The following is a 17,634-nucleotide window of genomic DNA, read 5'->3' as shown; positions in this document are numbered from 1 at the left end:
AAAAAAAAGTTGGGAACGTAGATAGATAGGAGAAACAGGATCTAAAATTTTGGGATGAAGAAAACATCACTCAAAAATTGATTTGTGAGGGAGAGAGAACAAAAGTTTTTGGAGGAAGATGTGAAATCGATTTTTTGATGGAATTGAAATTTTAGAAAGAAGATGGACGCAAATATCTTTCCATATCGTGATTTTTTTTTAATTTTTTTTTTTCAATTTAAGGCATTTTTATTTTAAATTTTTAGCAGAAGCACACTCTTTTTCTAATAGCTTGAATAAGCTTAATGCTTAAACTCAATGTTATGCATTGTAGATAAATATATTTATAAATCATAAACACTAATTGTAGTTTTACCTATCAAATATTAAGTTAATGGTAAACTATTATTAATTAATTAATTGTAAACTATAATATTTTTTAATATAATTCTACATGTAAAACTTTAAAACTCAAAATTCAGAAACACTAAAAACATAAAAAATATAATTTTTAAAATTTGTATTCTCTAGATCACAAAAAGAAATTATAAAAAAAATATATAATTCGAACCGACTATCAAAAACATATTTATTCAACTCAATGAATTTAAAAATATAAAACTATAATCTAATTTGCTTACCAAACACGTTCGTATTTTACAAAATATTTTCATTAATGATTGCAGTATATTATGAAGTTTCTAGAAGACTATAATTACTCAGGTTGATTATTTTTTTGCTTCTCAAAAACTATAATGATTTTCGTTCATTATTTTCTTCTTAAAATATACTATGAAAGAGGAAAGAGAATATATATTTTGCTTCTTTTTCTTAAAAAAAATATATATATATATATATATATATATATAAATAACTAATAAATTTATTTTGATTGACGTGATGGTAAGTATTCTTTTCATATAAATTCATACTTTACGTTGATAACATTCTCATTTTTAATTGTTTTGACAAACTACCAACACTAGCAACTGTTTGAAATTAAAATGAAAAATTATGTATTTTTATTAATCATGTAGTTTATTTTTAATTATACTAACAGATTTATCTTCCTTGATGTTCTCTCTTTTTTAGCCTTTGTTATAAATTTTTATTTTAATTAAGCTAATAAATTTATTTTTCTTGATTCACTACTTTTTGTGGCTTGAAATTGAAATATTCGGCTAAAAGATGTGTTTAGCTATTTTTGTAAAAAAAAAAAAAAAAAAAAAGTTGGTTTAGCTATTTTTCATGTTATGCTATTTAGATTTAACTATTCTTTGTTGTGCATTCGGACATTGGACAGAGTCTAAATAATCTGATGACATATTTTGAAAAGACCCCAAATCAAAAAAATTTAAAAATCATTAAAAAAAATCTTTTAAAAAGAAAAATTGTTTTGCTACCCTTTAATATTTTAATATCATAAAATCGTAACAAATATTTAATATTGATTTTTTTTATTTTTAATGGTTTTAAATTATAGATTTTAGATTTATGATCTTGTGATCTCTATCCATGTCTCTAACAAATTTTGAGTAAAAAAATAATAAATTAGTAAAATAACCAATATATTTGAAAAGTTTAAAATATATATCACATATCAAATTTATTAACTGATTGTTTGAATCTTACAGATTTCAATTTAGTCTTTGCTAGAACAAATATATAAATTATATATTTCTTTTCTACAGTGAATATTTAATTTTTTTGTTAACTATAATTATAATGTTAAAACAATTAGATAATAGAGATTCAAATATTTAAAATTGTCTCGACTCTTAAAATCTACATTAAGGCATTTTTGGAATACCAAACACCTTCACAAGAAATGGAAAGTTTGCCATAATTCTAATTTTTTTCAGTTTTTGTTATTGCAAACCCCAAATTTTGCTATCCAATCAAATTTTCCTAATTTTTAATAAAAAAAATTAAATAATGAATTGGTCTTCTCAAAGAAAAAGTTAAAAGTAACGTTAATAAAATATTAAAAATGAAAATATATGGGAAAAAAATAAACCAATAATAAAAGAATTATAGGTTTAAAAAAATAAGTAATTAATTAAAAGAATTATAAAAAAAGGGGAAAGAGAAACGGAGAATGTGAAGAACCAAAAGCAAAAAGTTAAATAAGTAAATGGTTAATTAATCAAATAAAGGAAAAATGAGTCAACTTATTTACAAATATAGTAAAAAAAAATTGACATTTTTTGTCCATCTAGAAAGGCCAAATTTATAGTAGTGCCAGATAATTAGATCTAAATTTTGATATATTTGCAAATTCTTTTGCATTGTGTTTTATTTGTTAACATTTTAGGACTATTTGTTATATTTGCAATTGCCTCTTGAAATATTAATATTAATAGTAGCTATCAGTCGTTATCACTAATACTTTCATTAATTAGAATCAACCTTAAAATATTAACACTTGATGTTAGTAATGATAGACTTCTATAACTAGTTATGAACTTTCAAAGAAACTCAATAACCTAACTTCTATCACAAATATAACTAATATCACTCATATCGTGGTTATTAGTGATAATTTCTTTCACTGATAAGATGTTATCAATGATCTCACTAATATCATGTTGTCAGTGACAGCTCTCTATTACCGATAACATGTTATTAGTGGTAGCTTCTAACACCGATAACGTGCTATTAGTGATAGCTTCTATCATCGATAACATGCTATCAGTGTTAGCTTCTATTATCGATAACATGATATCAGTGGTAGCTTCTATCAATGATAGCTTACCACCTTATTGTCCATTTCCTTGTCCTTTTCAAACATTTGTACGGTCCCGTTTCTTTTTTATTCCTCTTAAGGGTACTTCTGCAAAAATAGCGAACAACAAAACCAAATCCTTCTTCTTCATTTGATTTTGTAAACGAATATTACGGTACACAAATACACAAATATTTCAATTTGTGTCCTTCATTTTGGGTATCTATGCCATTTTTTTAAGTTTATTTCTAATAGACATCATACTCTTAAAGTCTTATAAAAAAAATAATAATAACTATTGGTCTGTCTGATATCGTTTGCATTTCTCATTTTTTGAGAAATAAACTTGTTTAATAACTATTCTCATTTCTTATTTCAAACTTTTAAGAAATGTTTGTAGAATAAAAAAAGTAGTTTCTTTCAAATCCATTTTCATTTACTATTTATATATAATGTTTTGTTATAATAATCAAACTTGATGATTGGTTTGTTGGTGTTAATTCACTAATGAATTGAGTACAATCTCATGATTCTTATGAAAAAAGGAAAAAAATAGATAAATTAAAAAAAAAAAAGGGAGAGAGAGAAGAAGAAGAAGAAAAACTGGAGAAAAGAAAGAAATTTTTAAGTGTACAAAAAGACAAAACAAGGGACAGTGAAATTGAAAATTAGAAAAAATTCAAAAGTTGACTAGTCAACACTTCCATATTTGTAAATATTTTAAAGAAATATATTTTTCCCCTTATTTTACTTTATTATCTATTACAAATATCGAGAAATTATTAGGAGGATTGGTTTGAAGCATTTTAAATATTAAGAATTAAAATTAGACATTTAAAATGATAAAAGATATAATTAAAACTTATCCTAAAATTTAAGTATATTACATCACTATATATTCTTATAAACATAATATAATAATAATTGCTTTTAAATATTACGTATCTATTATTTTAGAAAAAAATAATTTAAAAAAATAGCGATTGTCTGACCCTTCTAATTCAAATGACCTTTATTACGAAAGGAACACCACATGTGGGTCTAATCTTATCCTCTTGTTTGTACCAAAAATGGTCGAAAGGATAATTTTCTTTTTTTTTCTCGTATTTTTAAAATATTGTGATTTTAGGCACACATACCAAATTTAGTGTCTGATTTGAGATATTCAAAGAATAATTTAGGTATTATACATATTGAGTTATGATGAATGTTTCATTAAATATATTTTTGAAGGTAACAAGGAAGATGATTGTAGGGTTGGCACCGCAAAGACAAAATTTATTGATTTGTATTATTTAAATAATTTTAAAATATAATATTAATTAAAAATGTTTATAATACTTTATTTGCCGTCGTGAAATGGTATGGTTCTGTTGTTGTTCTAGAAGCAAGATCTCATATTACCTCCAAATCAAAGCATGAGAAATAGTATTTAAAATTTCTATAGGAAACAATAACCAATTGACAACATAAAAAACAAATTTGAAATTAAAAAAATAATAATAACTAAAAAAAAAAAAAAGATCTAGTACATCAATGGTGGATAAGCGAGATATGATCCTCAAAACCCAGCCATTGGATGCATTTGATGATATAATTTGGAAATCATGATCATAAGGAATGGAATGGTGAATCTATGAGAGACTTTATATAATTTAATAAAAATAAATATAATAAGTGAGACTTGAATCTAGGTCCAGAGAGGACTAAAAGACAAATTTACCATTGGACTAGTTAGCGGTTGTGTTGCTATGCCAGTTTTTTTTATATAAAGAGCATAAAGTTGAGGGGGACGCAAATTTCCCCCTTGTTTTAGTTCATTTTGGTTTTGAACAATTGAAAATTGACCATTTTGATCCCTTTAAAATGAAGTAAAAATGAAAATGACGGAACAAAATGATCACTATTTAAAGGTTCAAGGATCAAAATTGTCATATCTATATGTCAACGTAATCATAGTACAATCAGTGAAAATGTTACATATCTTTCTAAAAGTTTAAGAATTAAAATCCTCTATTGTTAATCAATTGAAAAATGTGACAATTTTGAATTTTATACATGCCAACTAATCCTATACTTCATTCTCATATTTGTGAATGCATATATGCATATAAGATTACATTAGGAATTTGATCAGTATGACTGGGGCATAGTCTCAATTTGATCTATTTGTCTTTATGGTTTGCATTTATTTTAATCTGGTTCTTTGTTTGTTTAAAGGTTTTAAGTTGACTTTACAATTTTAAAATATTTGTTTTATCAATTGGTTAGAACACAAACACTCGACTAATAGTAGAGATACAAAAACTAAAGATAGGAAGATAAAAAGTAAAAAGAAAAATAGTAAAACAATTAACAAGTGGATTATTTTTAAAGCAATTTGAAATCTTATTCATGGTGGGTTGATTACAATGACTAGATTACTTCTCTAATATTTCAACAAATTAGGTCTTTCAATGAATGATATTGTCAAAGAAAATTATCAAGCTCATGTACTTTGGAATAGTAAATTGTGGGTCATTACATAATATAACATGAATTGGAGGTGGCCACCTAATGCAAATTATTTAATTGAAAGGAAGAAAAAGAAGAATATTTAATATTATAATATTTTCTCACCACCTTTTTGTCTCTATGGAATTATACAATTTTTTTCCAAATTTGAAACGAACTTGACTCTAAGTCAAGAGGGTAATACAAAAACTAATTAAAGCAAATTAGATATAAAGATTCGATCAACCAGTCTTATCAAACTTAGCATCCACGTTACGAATCAAAGATTAAATTGTAAAAGAAAATATTTTATTTAAGTTGATCATAAAACTCTTGCTAAGTGCACATGAATGACATGTACTTGAGAAATTGAAAAGAGTGGAAGAAACGTCGACACAATAACATTCTTCTTATATATATATATATATCATATATATAGTTATGGTTGATTTTCATTGTATGATCATGAACTTCAAACATTGATTTTTAATTTAGGAAAAATTCTATTTCACTTAATAATTAAAAGGTAAAAAGCATCCATAGACCTTTTTAGATGGCAATTATGAGTCATACAATTTTTAGTCGAAACTAGATATTTTACGTTGGTGATGTACAAAAAAGGGTGTTAAAAACTGTTCTTTTATCATTAAATTTGACCATATATTACAAATTTGTAGCAGAAAAGATGAAAATGAGGTGGGTAAATCCAATATACTAACATGAAGATATTCAGTACTGTTGCATAATAGATTTCACCTACATAAAACTTGTTAAACTCATTATATCTCGATATTCTACCCTAGTAAATAAGTATATATAGTATCCGGAGACGCTGAAGCAAATATTATAAGTGAGAGAAAAGGGGTTTCTATGGACACCAGTGGGTAGTTCACCTGCACACGACCTAACAAATCGCTCTCCATAATGAAAGTAAAAGAACAAAGGCAGGCAGTTGATTGCACATACACTTGACCTTGATCTTAGGATGAATAGACGGCTCCATCAACGGACTCCAAGGGCGGTTGGTTGATTGATTCCCACCAACCCATCACCGAGACCTTGAGGCAGTGGGCATATCTCAAACAACTAAGCTTCAGTTAGTTCTAATTTCTCAGGGGATGTGTCGTCACTGCCTCCGGGCTCCAACGGTTAGTTTCGAGTATTTTCCACCACAGTTATATAATAGCTTGTCCAATACGGGAGAGTTGACAAGAATCTATAGAAGGAAATCAAGATCCTTTCTTCATTTGGTCTTTTAATGGTTTAATCTCCTTTGTGAACATCCGCGGAGCTATTGCCATAGCCATAAGTTCTTGGAAGAGAAGCTTACAGGCATAAGGGATATACACCTGTACGCATCGAATCACATTATTACGTGAGCATGTAAAAGTAAATGGAATTTGTATGGTATTTACATATATATGTTGCATAAAGATGCTGGTCTGAATATTCACCTGAACGATGTCTGTCTTGTTTTTGCATCCCCTACATTCAAAGGAACTCTTCTTCAGATTTGCAATGGCTATCAATCCGCAGCACTCACAGACATGGATCCTATAAGCATCGCTTTGATCGAACAACCTCTCCTTAAGGAAATGAGCAGCACCGTGGGCAATCATGCAATCACGCTCCATCTCCCCAAATCGGAGACCACCATCACGTGACCGACCCTCAGCAGGTTGTCTTGTAAGGATCTGCACAGGACCCCTTCCACGTGAATGTATTTTGTCATCAACCATATGCTTCAGCCTTTGGTAGTAGGTCGGACCAAGGAATATCATTGCTGAGAGCCGCCGGCCTGTATGGCCATTATACATGGTTTCAAATCCACGCATCTGATAACCACACTTATGCAAAGCCTTACTGATGTTATCCACCTGATCAAACAAACGATATTGATAAATTAACTCTTTGAAAGCAGACACAAACAGTCTACATCATATGGAAAGATGTGCCCGATGTGGTAAAAGTTTACTGGAATAATTTAGAAAGAGATGTAGTTAAACAAAAGGAACATACAAAAATCTCCACATCCCATGACACAAACTGATAAAAGGTGGTTTAAGAACCAATCCATCACCAAAAATCATCATAAAGTTGCAACTCTTGAGGACCAAAACACGCAACTTACAGTGACATCAGTAAATGGGGTAGCATCTCCTTCTTTTCCCATGTGGGCTGCCACCTTCCCCATGATACACTCAATAAGCTGACCAATTGTCATCCGAGACGGAATAGCATGTGGATTCACGATTATATCGGGGGTGATTCCTTCCACAGTCCAAGGCATGTCTTCTTGTGTGTAAGTCATTCCCACGGTCCCTTTTTGACCATGTCGACTACTGAACTTATCCCCAATCTGAGGTATTCGAACAGATCTTACCCTTACTTTCACAAATCTCAATCCATCAGCATTTGTAGTCAGCAAAACCTGCAAAAGACAAATAATTATGCATGCAATGCAGCGGATTAATTGTAAGTTGCATAATGTTGAGGAAATCATTGTGATAACAATTAAAATGAGAATGTAGTCTTTTTAAACAAAAACATACTTGATCTACAATCCCATTTTCACTGTGACGTAAACTAATGCTATGATCACGTCTTGAGTAGCGTGCAGCTTGTCCCTGAGCTTCTTCCTGAGAGATAGGAGTAGTCTTTCCAATAATAACATCTTCACCTGATACTCTAGTACCCTGGAGCACAACAGTACTACAATCAAAATCAATGACACAAGAGACAAAATGCACTGCAACCAAGAGCAACTGTTTTAATCACTAAAATACCAAAGAACATAACCAAAGAAACATGTATAAGATTTTTATAAGCATACAGGGGGTGCAAGACCATCGTCATCCAATTTATCATAGGAGCCATGCCTCATACCCTGCAAAAGAAATACTCATGTTGCAGATCAAATGGTGAAGAATTTTTCAAAAGAAAGATAGCAATAATCCTGTCCGGCTGTTCAATTTATAATAAGTTCTCACCATAGTATTACTCCTGTCCGGCCGTCCAAAATCTTCTTTTACAAGAGTTCCCATCTTTTTCTCCTCATCCCTGAAAATGGACAGTGTAAAAGCATATTCATTAAAAAAATTAATAAATAATCCTAAACTAGATCCATGCATAAAAAGTTAAGGAAACTGGGAGGGATAAGATTACCTGTATGACCGGAAGAAAAGTGACCTAAAAAATCCACGGTCAATGGAGGATTGATTCATGATCACAGAGTCTTCCTGGTTATAACCAGAGTAGCAAGCGATGGCAACAATGGCATTCTAAGACAACAGAAACAAAACAGAATGTGAAAAGAAGGATTATCAAAACCAAGAGTAAATTTAAATATATTTCAAACGTACAATGCCAGCTGGAAGCTGCCTGAAATGGAGGTGCTCCATAGCTCGTGTAGTCACAAGAGGCTTTTGTGGATAATACAAAACATAGGCCAAAGTATCCTAAATAAATATACAGAAACTTATTTGGTTAACTTGACAATGGGGAAGAACCTTGAATGATGAATCCACTTTACTACGAAATAGAGCATACCATTCGAAATTGGTAGTTGGTGACATAAATCCCCATAGCTTGTTTACCCATAGCAGATTGATACGTGTTACGTGGGGACTAAATATACCACAAATGGATCAGTAAGAGAAAAAGACCACATAAAACTATATTGCAGTGGCAAAACTGACAAACCTGGTTATGGTCGGGAAATGGAATAATGGAAGCACAAACACCCAAAATCAATGATGGATGGATTTCACAGTGAGTGTAGGTGTCAGAATAAGCCTCAACAGGGTTGATCCTTGCTTGTATAAGATCCTGATTTATTTTAAAAAGATCTTAATTTCTAGTAAATTCCCATAAGCCTATCAAGTAGATTTACTGTTTACTCACACTAATTGTCATGGAAATCATGGTAGTTTCCTCTTCTTCAGTGTCTATGTATTCAATGAATCCCTTTGCTACAAGATCGTGCCAACCACCATCTTCTGGAGATTCCTGTTACCAAAAATCATATAGATATTAAAGAAATAAGGATAAAGAAAGACATCGGGACTTTATCACTCACCCTCTGCTGAAGAGCATGGATATCCTTCTTCTTTATGAGAAGCCTTTGTTTCTCAACAATAAATAATGGACGACTGCAACGGCCATAATCAGTATATATCCGTAGTTCTTTCAGACGGATATCTCTAACTACACCAACTTCAGTATTTACATCAACCTAGGCACAAAAATTAGATGTGATTGATATCCATAATAAGTTATAAAGTAAAACATAAACACCCTGTGCATTCAACAGTCTGTAGAAACTCAATGTTAAAACATTTTCAATTTACAAGAAATGTTTTATGATACAATATCTACACAAGGAAAAAAAACCGTAAATATTTACTCGTCGTCTCAGCCGTCTCAATGTCTTCACCAACATTTCAGGATCCCGATGGATCCCAACCCAACAACCATTGACAAAAATTTTTGTCGCTTGAGGAATGACAGCAGGAGAAATTTCCTACAACCAACAGAATTTGTTAGATAATGCCTAATAAAGGAGAGAGAAAATGACATAGAAACAACATAATCGTGACTTGGTAGAGAACACATTAGGCACCTCAAAATTCTCTGTGCCCCATTCTTCCAAAAATTCCAAAATAGGATATGCCGCAGATCCAACCGTAATATAAACCATTAATGCAAGATTTTTTACCAGTCCACATGCCTGATGAAAATTCAGATTGCATCCATAAGTGAACAAGTCAATTCCCAAAAATATCTCACACCAACAAACCTGTTAGCATTTATACTCACTTGTCCTTCAGGTGTTTCAGCAGGACACATCATTCCCCATTGTGAATTATGCAACTGCCGAGGCTTGGCCAATTTACCTGGCATATGACATAAACTGAATTATGAAAAAGAAACAAACGACTGCGTACAGCTAGAATCAAAATGTACACGGAGAAAAAGGCAGCCGATCTTCATTCCATTCACCATAATAAATAAAACAAACAGAAGTAACGACTTATGTTTTCACCTTCTCGTCCAATGGGTGAATTCAGCCTTCGTAAGTGAGACAAAGTTGATGCATATGTCAAACGATTTAACACCTGAAATACATGCAACACCGTTACCTCCAAATGAAGAAAACAAGAAACTCACATTTGAAATAATGAAAAATCATTTGTAGACATTCATTGAAAATGAAAGATCCAACGGTCAAAATTGAATTAAATAGATTGCCTTATGAAATTTTCTCCTACCTGTGATACTCCAGCTCTTGTACCAGCTGCATTTGCCTGCCCCCAGTTTCCGGTGGCAAGCGAATATTTCAGGCCACTAGTAATAGTTTTCGCTTTGATGGCAAATTGCAAATTGACGTCCTTTCCATTATCAACACACTGCACCATGACACATACGTAATGCAGAAGTCATCGAAAGAAAACATTGCTAAATGGAGGGGGAAAGAAACAAACAAACTCCAATAAGGCAACCTTTTGTACATAACCTCTCACATCTCTTGTTAACTTTCTAAATAGCTGCATTGAAACAAATAAAAGATTATGATAAAATCTCAAGATATAAAAGTACAACATTTGCAACCAAAAAATGAACTTCTCAAATAAAAAAGCAACCATTCTAAACAAGCCTCCAAGTAAAGGACCAGCAAGGTCCAGTCTTTTGTTCCCATAGTGGTCCCTATCATCTTCTGCTCTCCGGCCAAGGGCACATAAGAGTAGCCGGTGAATTATATAACTGCCACATGTAATGTCAAGTAAGATAACTTAAGTGCTCACAACTAAAATAGTTCAGCCAGTAATGATGATGATGATGATAAAACAACGATAATATTAGAAATGGAAAGGAGGGGAAAAAAACAAATAAGTGCTATACCCAAAATAATATGCCTTCTTCGTCTCACAAAATTCACCTACGCCAACATGAGGAAGCATTTCCTTTTGAAGGATCTCTTTGGCATACCTGAGACATCAACATAACAAACATGCTGAAATGTGCTACAAAGGTTTCATGCAGTATAAAATGGAGCAAACCTAAATTTATTTAGAGAATACATACTTAATCCTCTTTTCCTTGGTCACACCAACAGTTGATCCTCTCTTCCCAATATAGTCTAGTGCAACCTACAGTTGAGGAAAAGCATATCAACCAACCTGACAGTTACAATGTACTGAACAAATAAAAATTATAAAATGTATAATTCGTGTATGTGTTTGTGTCTGTGTCTATTTCAGCATGAGAGGAAGAGAATCGGACGGTATACTTATAGCAACAAAGAAATTGGAGACCTGCTGATTTTGGATAACAAAAGCCTCTTCCAGGGAAGGCCGAAGCAACTCCATCATTTGAGTATCAGAGAAGTCATAACATATATGCTCTAGAATATCTTTGTCAGCAACAAATCCTAGAGCACGAAAAACAATTATAATTGGAATCTCATTTCTAATGTAAGGCAGAGTGGCACGTATGTATTGTCCTGAAGAGCCCTGAAATAACATTGATGAATTACAGAAAGAATAGGTTAGAACAATATCTACATCAACAAGGAGGAATAACTTCTAAATCTTCACAATATCGAGATAATGGCATTACCCCCTTGGCACTTGTTCGAGAAAGCATCCGTACAAACATGGTACTAGGTGGTCTATTTTGTGACTCGGCCATAGACCGAACTTCTGCCACAAAGGCGTATTTGTTGGGCTGTCTTTTCTTGAAAACATATACATGATTTGTGCTCATCTTCTCTTGTGCAATAAGAACCTTCTCACTCCCGTTGATAATAAAATAGCCTCCTTGGTCATATGGACACTCCCCGAGCTCAGTCAGATCCTTCTCAGAATTTTGATACAATGTGCAATAACTCGATCGGAGCATGATGGGAACCTAATGACAATACAGGTCAAGGTTTGCTTAAAATTCTTTTTTGTACATTTGTTTTCTATAAAGTATTAGAAACAAACCTTCCCAATAAAAACTTTTGTAAAATCTTGGGTTTCAGTAACTTCTTCACCATCATGACCTTTCTTTATGACTCTTTTAGAGACATCCACGTACAAAGGGGCTGAGTATGTTAGATTCCTCAATCGTGCAGCCTTAGGAAATAAGGTTGCAGTCTCTCCATCAGATTCAGTCATCATTGGCTTACTCAAGTATATCTGACCAAAGCTGATCTTGTATATTGTCTATACATAATACACAACCATATTAGAGCCACTGCAATTGACACCTAGAAGAGCATGATTTTTAAATTCATTGAGAATAGGAATGGACATGGTGGATTCAATCAATATCGACATGAATGGGGGGAAACAGACACGTGGATTTCAAGGTTCCATTATTGATAATTCAATATGGAGCAATAATACAGGATGACAAAAATGCATTAGCAAACCACATACAAACTCATGAACTTATTTGGAACCCTTTTTTATTCTCCATTCTAGTTAGCAAGAATGGAGATCCGAAATTCATCTATCCGCTACCTCACCCCAAAATATTAAACTGTAAACCATATGTCAAAATCAATTATTCAAAATTTTTAGAACTACCAAACCTTGATTATTCACACATTCAACAGGTTACACACACACATATTCCAAAAAAGTATATATGATACATTGACATAGATTATCAATCTAAAAAAGGCAAATCTAATCTGGATGAGAGGGCTGAAAATGAACTTCATCAGTGATTACACTCTTGAACTATGGTAAAATAGCAGAAAGTGGTAAGAAAACCATTCTAAAACTCAAGTCTTCTATCAATTAAAACCGTCGAAAACCTAAAGGTAACTCAGCAAAAAAAATTTAAGTGACTTGAGGGAAATTCTTATAAATAAAAGGTGGCTTGAGAGCAGTTCAAATATTAGGTTTAAAAACATTTATATGTTTAAGAAAAGTAAAAAACAGAATTAATGTAAAAACCCACTTGGCAGACTAAATTTTAGAGGTAGTTTACATAACAAAAATGTAAAAATCCATTTGGCAGACTAACTTTTAGAAGTAGTTTACTAACAAAAAAAAAGCTTAGTTTTTGCTTTCATGTAGATACTATTAGTGGCAGTGCTTTCCCAATTAATTGCTCATTTATAACTATGAATCTTTATGTAGAACTTGATTTCAACGTGTTGGATGAAACAAATGAAAATACAAAAACAAAAGAGTATCCTTTTTCCTCAAATCATTTTAAAAATTAGAAACGACCTAAAACAGTTTTTAAAATATTTGTTTGCGTAGCATTTCTTGAACTGCACCCAAACCACCTAACAATTTTTTCAAACTTCTAGTGGTCGAGCACTTCAACTGGATGAGAGGGAGAAAGCAAATTGAAAAAATAATTTCACCCCCTATGTTTAGCTTTAGTTTCAATATCTTTATTCACGAGTAGAAAGAGTCCAACATGAAAACTTTTTTTTTTTTTTTTGTTTTTTTGCAATTGTGGCAAACAAACTCTACGATGTAATATTTAGGGTTTAACAAGTTGTGTTGGTTGGAAATAGTTGAGACGTCCAGAAAAGATGGAATCTAAAAGCGAACTTAATTGAAACAGAGGTTTAATCGTGAGACTATAATTTAACCTAAACAAGAGCAAAACTACACCAGTAGAAGAAACATTGACCAATATTTCCCGAGAGAACATGGCACCGCTAAAAATTCAATCCTTTCCTATCACTAACAAATTGGCCGAGTACAGCAAGCCATTGGTAGTACTTTTCAAGTGAAGTTCATCCAAGGAGTAGATAAAATATCAGAACTCATAAACTCCCGAAGCGCGCGAAACAGCCCTCCATCAAAAATTCAGAGGAAAGCGTACCTCAGCAACATCGGACTGATGCCCGGGATTGTGCTGTGACTCGGGACGAATCTCGATGTCTGCAGACTCGTCCACAATTTCCTGCATAGTATTCTGAATAAACTCATCGAAGGAATCGAGCTGCTGGCGGACTAACCCTTTCTCTTCAAAATAGGCTGAAATTACTGCCCAAGCATCTTCCTGGGTGATCTCTTCTTCATCGTCGGGGATAGCCTCAATATCGTCGTCGTCATTCATATTCCGATCATACTCTTCGTAATCGTCCATTTTTGTAAGGTTACCAAAGGAAGTATGGCTTTTGAGAGGAAGAACCTCGCGCGAGAGCTCAAATGACCTTCGCGTCTCAAAATGGCCGACTCTGCTTTATTTATAGCTAAACCAAGTTATGAACTAAACAATCGGTTTTTAGGCCCATTTCTTTAGATGTAACGGCCCATGTCTTCGTTCTTTATTTTTCTTTTAAAATCAATGGATTTTTACATAAAAACCTATGTTTAGGTCCTATATTTCAAAAAAAAATTTAAAATTTGAATTTTTTCAAGAAATATTTTTAATATTATTTTTAGACAATTTTACCCTTTTTATTATTTTTATATATTTTTTCATATTTTCAAAACTTTCTCATTGATAGAAAGAAACTGCATTTATTATGAAGGGAATATTTATTTGATATGATTTTTTTTTTCATATTTTCAAATGGAGAGAGAAAATGCATTTATTTGTTGAGATTTTTTCTTTTATTTAATTTAATTGGAGAGAAAAAATACATTTAATGAATTTTTTTTCTATTTTCATTGGTTCATGTATTTTCTGCGGATTCATGGTTATTTAAAATATACCTCAAAACATTTTATTAGAAATTTGAAAATATTTTAACTAATATATGAAATATACCACAGTATATAAATTATATGATTGACATAAATCATCACATAATGCATTTATTATGAAGAGAGAAAATGCATTTATTGTGATTTTTTCCCTTTTCCATTGTAGAGATAAAATGTATTTAATACATTTTTCCATTTTCATTTGGAGAGAGAAAATGACATTTAATATGATTTTATTTTCCATTTCGTTTTTCATGTTGATTTTTGTTATTATGTTAAATATTTAATTGTTTGTTCACTTGTACATGTAACATATTCCGTTGTTTATTTGTACATATCAATTTGTTGGGTTTTTTTTAACAGATTAATGGTTATTTTAAATATACCTTAGAACATTTTGACGGATTCGTGATTATTTTAAATATACCTTAGAACATTTTGTTAGGTATTTGAAATATTCTAACCAATATATGAAATATAGTACAGTTTATAAATTAGAGATTGACTAAATGTTTGATATAAGTCACAGTATAAACCAATATATAAAATATACTACAGTATATAAATATTCATAAATTTCATTTACATCATAGTATATATATCAAAATACAATATGTCTAATATTTTTTTTTTAAAAAAAACACTCCTTTATATTAAATAAATGAATACACATACCACATTATATATCAAATTTCATACAAAAGCTAAAAAAAGTACATATATATCACAGTATATATAAAAAATAGGAATAAATAAAGACCATCTTCATATGAGGGTTTATAATACATAACCCTCCATCTTCATCTCATTTTTCCTCAACTATGGCTGCCACGGATCTCTCTCCCCATCGTCGTCGACTGAATTTGCTCGTCCCACCGTGTCGTCGACCGAATCTGCTCAACTTATCACCGTCGATTCGCCCCACGCCGTCTGCGCCATCTATTTATCCCAAGTCGTTTGTGTCACTTCGTGTTGAGCCATCAATTCGCCCCACGTCGTCGTCTACCACCTACAACTCACATGGACATAAGGAGAAAATAGACGGAAGAGGAAGAAATGAGTGTGAATTATGGGGGAGAGAATATATGAAATATATATTGGGAGAGAGAACATATGCATGGAGGAGAGAGAAGTACATAAATAAATAAATAATATGTATAACGTATGTGAGGGTTAAATTGTAAAAAGTCACCAATATTAGTGAAAATAGGGAGACCAATAGTTTTTTAAAAAAAAAAAAAGAAAGAAAGAAATGTTCAATACATTAATCTATTCTTTAAGGCCTTTATATAGAAATCCCTAAAATCAATTTGTAGTTAAATTCGAAACTAGTAATTGTATTACTTTAATTTTTTAATTTTTATAATTAACTTCTAGGCTCTCTATTAACATTTTATTTTGTTGTTAAGTGTATAAATTTCACACGTTTATAAGAATTCATTCCAAGACACAAATGGATAGACAATCTAAATTGATTAATTTATAGTTTAAATTGATATAGAGTAATTGATATAACTTTAATAGATTTAGAATTAGAAGTATAAAATTAGTGTTTCAAAAAAAAAGTATAAATTGGTTTTTTTTTCTTTTCTAAGACATATCTTCGTTTAACTAAATTGATTATGACGTTAGCTCCGAAAATCAAATTTCAAATCATATCCAAATGCATCTTTTTAAAAACTTGTTGAATTTCGAAACTTAGTTAATAAACTTAATTTCCATAAATAGAATTAAAATTTGTATTCTCAAAACTAAAACTACAGGAGACATTATTTTCAAGCATTCGTAACAATAGACCTATAAATCATTGTATAGCATCAAAACACGTAATAAATTGTATCTTACCATTTTAAACTATGTTGAAGTAAGAAGAGATTACATATTTATGATAAACTATAAATAAGATAGGCATTTTGTAAAAAAAAAAAAAAAATGCATATTGTTAAGAAAAATAATAATGATAAAGATAGGCATAGAAGCTTTGAAAATTTTGAAAACAATAGATGAAATGTAACAGAGTTTTCTTTTTTTTTATTTGAAAGATGTAAAATAGAGTTGTATGGTGTAATTTGATAGCAAATTTAGGAATTTAGATTTCAATTTAAAAATTTGTTCAACGTTTCCTTAGCATCAAATTTATAAACCACAATATATATATATAGGGCATGTTTATGGAAGGATAATGAATTTTGGTGTAATTGGAATTAGTTTCCATTGATCAAATGGACCTCAATTGGAAGGGTTATTTGATTGTAATTGATCACGTTTATCTATGTATTCTACAAAGGTAATCTAATACTTATTGAAGTTGTTTACTTATGAGTTGTAATTGAATGGACAGCAAGATTACGAAAATACCCTCTATTGTAAATCAAATTTTCAGACAACTCACTGAACCCCCATTTTCGCAAACATTTTGAAAATATATCTGGAACTCGGCTATCTTCTTCTACTTCTTCTTGCTCCATCATCTGATAAAACTTTAGAGTTCACCAACCGAGCATTCAATCATTAATAAGTACACTGTTTCCGGTTATTATGCTCCATTAGTGGTTCATTACACACCTTGAACATGTCCGATTTTTATGTTAACTTTTCAACTAGGGTTTATAAAAATCATGATTTTTTTTCCGATTTCCATGGTCGTGTACGCAAAGTTTAAGAAACTCAAAATCTATTTTATCATGGACACTGTAGTTGCATTGAAACGACTACATTGCATATCTTTGTTATATTGGAATGTTACGAAGTTATTGTTTGGTACATTGG

General features: G+C 31.1%; 1 protein-coding gene across 1 annotated transcript; it reads right to left on the bottom strand.

The window, feature by feature from the left end:
* Positions 1-5,820: 5,820 nt before the first annotated feature.
* Positions 5,821-14,389, bottom strand: NRPB2 (DNA-directed RNA polymerase family protein). Its single transcript, XM_039025563.2, has 25 exons — positions 14,036-14,389; positions 12,184-12,405; positions 11,816-12,106; positions 11,512-11,709; positions 11,282-11,346; positions 11,099-11,185; positions 10,840-10,960; positions 10,699-10,743; positions 10,468-10,605; positions 10,242-10,314; positions 10,016-10,092; positions 9,819-9,926; positions 9,603-9,719; positions 9,276-9,431; positions 9,101-9,205; positions 8,900-9,025; positions 8,747-8,824; positions 8,560-8,655; positions 8,363-8,478; positions 8,188-8,257; positions 8,031-8,084; positions 7,750-7,893; positions 7,329-7,628; positions 6,652-7,074; positions 5,821-6,546 (listed from the first exon to the last, which is right to left on the bottom strand). Exons 1-25 carry the CDS (start codon positions 14,300-14,302, stop codon positions 6,427-6,429), a joined length of 3,597 nt encoding a protein of 1,198 aa, XP_038881491.1. The 5' UTR covers positions 14,303-14,389; the 3' UTR covers positions 5,821-6,426.
* Positions 14,390-17,634: the final 3,245 nt, after the last annotated feature.

The sequence above is a fragment of the Benincasa hispida genome, chromosome 3 (assembly GCF_027475165.1).
Source record: "Benincasa hispida cultivar pf3 chromosome 3, pf3_genome.v1.1, whole genome shotgun sequence".
Classification (NCBI taxonomy): Eukaryota; Viridiplantae; Streptophyta; class Magnoliopsida; order Cucurbitales; family Cucurbitaceae; genus Benincasa; species Benincasa hispida.
This window is presented reverse-complemented; position numbering and strand designations above follow the sequence as displayed.